The 6,730-nt window shown below is 42.2% G+C and overlaps 1 protein-coding gene across 1 annotated transcript; it reads left to right on the top strand.

Moving 5' to 3' along the window:
- The first annotated feature begins 1,795 nt into the window (after positions 1–1,795).
- LOC124672388 (transcription factor JUNGBRUNNEN 1-like) lies at positions 1,796–4,028 on the top strand. The gene is made up of 3 exons (XM_047208625.1): positions 1,796–2,085; positions 3,222–3,514; positions 3,591–4,028. Exons 1-3 carry the CDS (start codon positions 1,824–1,826, stop codon positions 4,026–4,028), a joined length of 993 nt encoding a protein of 330 aa, XP_047064581.1. The 5' UTR covers positions 1,796–1,823.
- The last annotated feature ends 2,702 nt before the right edge of the window (positions 4,029–6,730 follow it).

Here is a 6,730-nt window from a genome sequence, read left to right as displayed (position 1 = left end):
AGGTCAAGGTATAGTTGAGGGGAGCTATGCGTTTCTTTACTCTCATTGCTCCCTCCAAATAGTAGGTAATTAGAAATTTTGTACAATACGAAGTTAGTAGGAATAGATGGTTAATCATCTGCGGGAGTGGTGTTTTTCAAGGGCTTCTTCTAGCTATGAGGATCTTCAAATCGTTAAGGAGATTTATCGGCAGTTTATCCTTCTTCGTATGTGGGGCAGATGTGGTATTCTTGACTCGTTTGGTGACTTTCCATCCACAACCAACAACGTTAGGTCGGTCCGGGAGGTGCGGCAGCGGCGTCGCGCCCTTGACACGGTCTAGAGGTTAAAGATGAAGAGCTTCTCAAGAAATGAATTTATTTGCAATTTTCGTTTTTTTGAAGTGCTTTGAATTGTTCGTTGTTTCTTTTAATGCTAGGTTCTATTCGTAAAAAACATCTAGCTAGCGCTTCACAAAAAGATGCAAATATAGTTGTGTTCGCGAAAAAAAGTACTTTATCTTTAGAAGGTGAGATCTGAATGCATTATTTTTTTGCTATTAAAATTTTAGCGGCGAAGTATGACTATAATTTAGTTAAGATTGGGGTGAGGAGTAATATCGAGCCGTGCATGATCGCCACCTAGCCAACTGATCTCTGTCACCTATAAAAGTACAATTTTACTTGTCCCTATTGGTTGTTAGCGCACATATTTCTCGGCGATGATCCCCTGATATTATCTGCTTATGAAAGTTGACGCCTTCTAAGGATGTTAACTAGTGCGCTCTTTTTCCTCCAACAAAGTGTAAAGCATGGACAGTGGGGAAGATCTTTGCATATATATATGGTTGTCAAATGTAATTTTTTACTTTATTGTTTCACAAGCAGATAGAAGAGAACAAGTCTATTTTGCTTAACGCTGAAATAGCCTTTACCATTTCATCGGGAACTCTACATCCAGCGACTGTCTTTCACGGGCTAATCCTTCAGAGTGAAATCTTAAGGGTAAAGTAAGTTCGTCCATAATTGACTTTGGAAATGAACATGAGCAGAGAGTAGTGAAATGAAGTGCTATGCAATCAGTCATAGCTTACATCACCAACACGGTCGAAATCACCGAACTTTTTTTTTCTATAGTTTTGACGATGTTCTGTTTACATGATGATTCATGGTCGTGACCAAATATATGGATAAACTCTGAAACCCTAAAACTATACAATAAAAAAATTGTATGCATCAATTGATACAGAGGCCAAGGCTATGCTTCCGTTTGAAAAAAAAAAACCAAACATAGTGCACCTTACGACTAAAGTAAATTCTCTTTCCCCTACGTGGAACTTAGTTGCTCGATCTCTGCAGCGTTGATGGTATATCTGTGAGGTTCATAGACCGCATTAGATAATAAGATAACATAAGATCAAGTCAATAAAGCAATATGCAACCAAACCACCAGCAATAATCCTCCCTTGGATTACTACTCAGTAAACTTTAGGTGTTGCACGTCTCTGGACATGTCAAACTACTTGTCTTGTCTCATTCATGGAAAGAAAAGGATAGATACCACAAAAGCAGAGGGCATGCGGGGAAGAACAGTCAAGGCTAGATGCAACTTAATTAACCTTCTAATTACTGTACCACATGCTAATAACTTAATTAGGTGGGACTTGGTCCGGGCATGCATGAACCTTCGTGACTCCATCCTACGTACATGCATAGATAGCTCAGTAGTTAGTACATGCACCCACCCCATATGTGTATATATATAGACGCTCGGATCCTTGTCCAAGGCAATTGCAACAAAGTAAGACAGGTACAGTTTGATCGATCGATCGGAGAAGAAGAGCGATGGGAAAGGTGATGGAGAGTGATGACTACCATGGAGCTGTGGTCGAGGGGAAAGTGGTTGTAGGAGAAAGGGAGGAGGAGCAGCTTCTGGAGGAAGAAGAACAAGACGATGACGAGCTGGTACTACCTGGTTTCCGATTTCACCCCACAGACGAGGAGCTCGTAACGTTCTATCTCCGGCGGAAGGTGGGCGGGAAGCGCCTGAGCATAGAGATCATCAAGGAGTTGGACATCTATAAGCATGAGCCCTCTGACTTGCCAAGTAATTACTACCTCTGTTTCTATATAAACATATTTTTGTCAGTTCTTGAGTTTTTTTACAGATGTTGTCAGTTCTTGAGCTACCAACGTCTTATATTTAGAAACAAAGGGAGTGTTTTTTTTCAGGTGAATAAGATCTTTATTAATAATTATGCCTACAAAATAGAGATAATCATACATGCAAGAATCATGATGCGTAGTTCATGCACTGATTACAGTCTCTTGTACATGACGCCTTGTCATTTTGGAAACGGAAATCGTATTCCTTCTCTGCGCCGCTGCCACCTATTTGGTAACACTTCGGGGCCCTTATTCGAGGGAAGACACGCGGTCGTATTGGCCATTATGTAAACTGTTTTAGAGAGTCTGCTCCTTTATTCGCCACCCAAATACCGAGCACCTTCTTATTGCTTTGATGGCACCAGGTTTCATCTTCAAGAAGATATTCGGTATTTTGGTGGCAAATAAGGGAGTGGAGACTCTCTTTCTCATATTATCACATTCCTATGTTTCACTTCTCTTTCCATTTGAAAGGCGGTGCTCCTGCCGTTTACTAAAAAAAAGTTTTCCGGTATATTATTCATATCATATGATCTACAAGTGATCACAAGTCCAAACCATTCCAGTCGATGAAGAGTTGGAGGTTGGACATGTGATATACTCCCTCCACTGTCAAGGATACGACATACTTTTGTTTTGTTAAGACATACTTTTGATCAAGAAAAATGTGCTAACATATTCGTTTTGTTAAGAAGTTATATGTAAAACATGCGATTTGTCTTAATTAACTAGATTCGTTTGCAAAAGTATTTACTTTTGATTGCGATTTTGTATCACACAAAAATGTGCTCCATGCTCTTTATTTAAGTTTCCGAGTCGACACGGTTAGCCGTCGGGTCCATCGATCGGATGTTGTTGGTAATGTATGTACAATTATTTCTCATTATTCAACTAAGAAATAACAAAACCGTAGCTTCCCCTTTCCATGCATGTTGTGAATCTCTTATGTATGAAATTATGATGTAACAATATTGGTTTGCATAAAAATGCTAACTACAAGAATTACATGCTAATATACACAACGAACAAATAAGTATATATATCAAATTAACTTGGTTGCAAATTAATTATGTGCAGAGGCGAACATGGTTGCAGGCGACAAGGAATGGTACTTCTTCTGCCTTCGGGGTAGGAAGTACCGGAACAGCGTCCGGCCGAACAGGGTCACCGGCGCCGGTTTCTGGAAGGCCACAGGCATCGACCGGCCAATCAATGCCGGCGGCGTGTGCGTCGGCCTCAAGAAATCCCTCGTCTATTACCGCGGCAGCGCCGGCAAGGGCACCAAGACGGAGTGGATGATGCACGAATTCCGCCTCCCGCCGCGCCCCGACGTCTCCCCCGCGCACTCCTCGCCGTGCTTCCAAGAAGCGGTACGTCACCTCTACATCTGCATATTGGCCTCTCTCATGCATCGGCCATGACTAAACCATGCCTGGAAAAATGCAGGAGGTGTGGACCATCTGCCGGATCTTCAAGAGGACTATCACCTACAAGAGGCACCCGCAGCAGCAGGTCACCGGCAGGGTGGCTGCCGCCGTTGCGCCGCAGCCGGAATCGAGCTCCGTCACCGGCTCCTGCAGCCTCGAGTCGGCGTGCACCGGGGAGTACGAGTACGGGTACATGAACTGCCCGCAGGTGGCGCCGTCGCAGATTCCGGACGCTGCGAACAACGTGACAAGTGTCTACAACGACCAGAATTTCCAGGGGCTTCAACATTGGAGCAACACCGAGGTGCATCCGATGGCCACGCAGCCTCAGCCGGCGATGGACTCGTTGAGCGTTCCCAGCTCACCAGGGGCGGCGAACGATGCTTACTGGGATGATATTGGAAGGATGGTGATGGAACTCACTGATCCCACTGTGTTGTATGATTGTAGATATTAACACACAAATTACAAGTACAGTACACTAATGCACAACACAGCCAGGTAGCAGGGAGGATACCGTCATGTGGGACCCACATGGCAGGGTCCTCAGATATGTATGAATTCTTTGTGTAGATCTTGCCGGCGAGAATTTCTTTGTTTCCTCCAAATGTTCCAATTATTTTGTCCATATACATTATGATCGAGGTTTCACTCGACACGAGATCAAGCGAAATAAATATGAATGTACATTCAAGATAAGAAGAATACATTAAGTCGACCAAATGTTGTCTACTACCTTCTGAAAGCAAACCAAACCGCCATAAGGAGGAGATCCTTCTTCTTTAAAGCAAATTTATAACACCATATGCCTACCTTCTATAGGCAGACTCACTGTAATAGTTAGCAACACCCTGTTATTCAAACCTCACATTATCACCTCTTTGAAATCCTTGTTCTTTATAGTAGAGTTGTAATTTCAGATTGTTTACGCTAATATTTGCTTACCTATTCTCTTTGATTTTCTTGCGGGAAATTATTTCATGGATAAGTTGATTGTTCGGGTAGCAAATTCCATAACAAGTTGTATGTGGTTCAGTGATTTCCGTGGAAATCACTAATGGATGATCCTCCTTGTATGGAAGTAGCCAGATTGCGACCGTCATATCCTCTAAATAGTACTTATCCCTCACACTGAAAGATCGAGATCCCCATTTGCTACATTATCTTGAGAAGATTTTTGTGGAAAGATCTTGCTATGAAACTATTAGAGCAATGCATGAAAAGGAGCGGATGATCAGTCTTTTCTAAATCGATCACAATAAATATCGTCTTTTCACGAAACTGTACGAACACACATAGATTATCGAGATAAACATGCAATTTTTTTGTTAGAATTTTTTGACAATTAAAAATATGTTGGTGAGAGCATATGTACTAGGGAGCCGGTTAAATTTCCGAGATTCCCAAGCTATTTAAGAATATATACTCCATCAATTGTTTGGAGCCTCCATTATAAAGTTTAGATTGAGGGAGTGGTGTTTTGCCTCTTGGATGCATATGCTTCCTTAATTTTGAAATGCATATTTGATACATTTTGAAATATTAAAAAATTCTAAACGAAAAATTTGTATATACATCTTCACATGCTACATATGCACAAAGTCTTTCCATAAAAAATCGAGTTGTCCTTTGGGTTGTTTAAAAAAGATAAAAATTGGTGGTAAAATAAGGCTTCTTGAGAGACAAGTTTTGTCTTTGTACACCAACCACTAAAAATATTGGTTTTTCGCAAAATCGTATGAACACGCATAGATTGCCAAAATATACATGCAAAAAAATTGTTTTTTTTTTGGTGATGGGAGCATATGCACCTGGAAGCGGAACTGGATTTCCACTTAGACAAGTAAAACAATAAGGAAGGACAGGAGATAAGTTAAAATCCTGATGTTTTTACTGAATTTCGTGGCTTTAGAAAAACGGAAGGAGATCATGTTTTTGTTAGATTGGTCACGTACAGACAAGGTTGAAGTCGCGAGTTAAGACTTAAGAGGTACGAGCTATTTAGGTTGGCAAATACTTCTCACAACTGTGTGTGCTGCAGGCTCTGGTTCAATTAAGTAAGTAGGCTTGTTTACTGAGTTAGCATTTTCAGCCAATCGATCACCAAGTCCTCGAATGTTTGTACGAATGGTCTCACGCCTGACAGCATCGATCAACTCCGTCAGCGTGGCGACTCGTCTGCAGTTCAAGAAGGGATCGAACATCACTGTCCCCACGTAGTACATCGGTGTCCTTTTGTCAATTCCAGGGTTAGGTCAGGTCGATGAAGAGCCTCTCCTTCATTGCAAATAGCCGTCAAAGGCGTCCAGATGTTGCATACACACGCATCTCCTCTTTGGAATTGCGATCGACGTCGACATCGAAAAAGGAAGATGTATGGAATGTCGATTCTCGACTGCGCGGTCATGTCATATTCAAGGGACGATTTCCTGCTCGTTTCTGTTGACCAAGCTCAGCATACATACACGAGCCTAGCTAGGCACTAGAAGATCCGCACACGGCACAATTCTCTGATCAATACCAGCACGGTTGTGACTTCAGAGGTACAGAGTAGGTAGGTAAAAAAAAACGTCTTCTTCATTCAACTTGAGGGGTCCATCAAGGGAGAGGTACGGTGCAGACAAGTTTGATCTGTCTCGCTGCACGGTTCTTAATATGCACCTGGACGTGGCACAGTTCAGACGCGTTAATTTGATGGTTCAGGGCAGGCAAACGTGTCCAATCTACTTGGACTTACTGCTTGTGCTGGGAGCACGTGGGATAAAGGTGCGAAGACGAGTTTGATCCGCGCTATCTGTTTCATGGAAAACAGGAACTGAGATTGTACACTTGTATGTGCAGAGAGGGACTGTTACGTGCTCCTGGTATGCTTGATTTAAAAAAAAACGTGCTCCTGGTACGACCCAATTCTATGCATGTGTTAGTTATCTGCCCCCCTTTTACCGGTGCATGTCTGGATTCGCACGGTAGGTACGGCAGCCGTACGTCGTTTTTTAACTGCCCATCTATTTTTATTTTTTTTGAGCATAAACTGCCCATCTATTGAAGGAGAAGGAAAGTATGTACAGGTGGGCCCTAGGGCAAAGGCCGGGAACACTTTTCAGCCATATATAACCGAAAAGTAATAAAAATAAGGTCAGATCATACAAAAAAAAACCC

This window comes from Lolium rigidum, chromosome 7 (genome assembly GCF_022539505.1).
Source record: "Lolium rigidum isolate FL_2022 chromosome 7, APGP_CSIRO_Lrig_0.1, whole genome shotgun sequence".
NCBI lineage: Eukaryota > Viridiplantae > Streptophyta > Magnoliopsida > Poales > Poaceae > Lolium > Lolium rigidum.
This window is presented reverse-complemented; position numbering and strand designations above follow the sequence as displayed.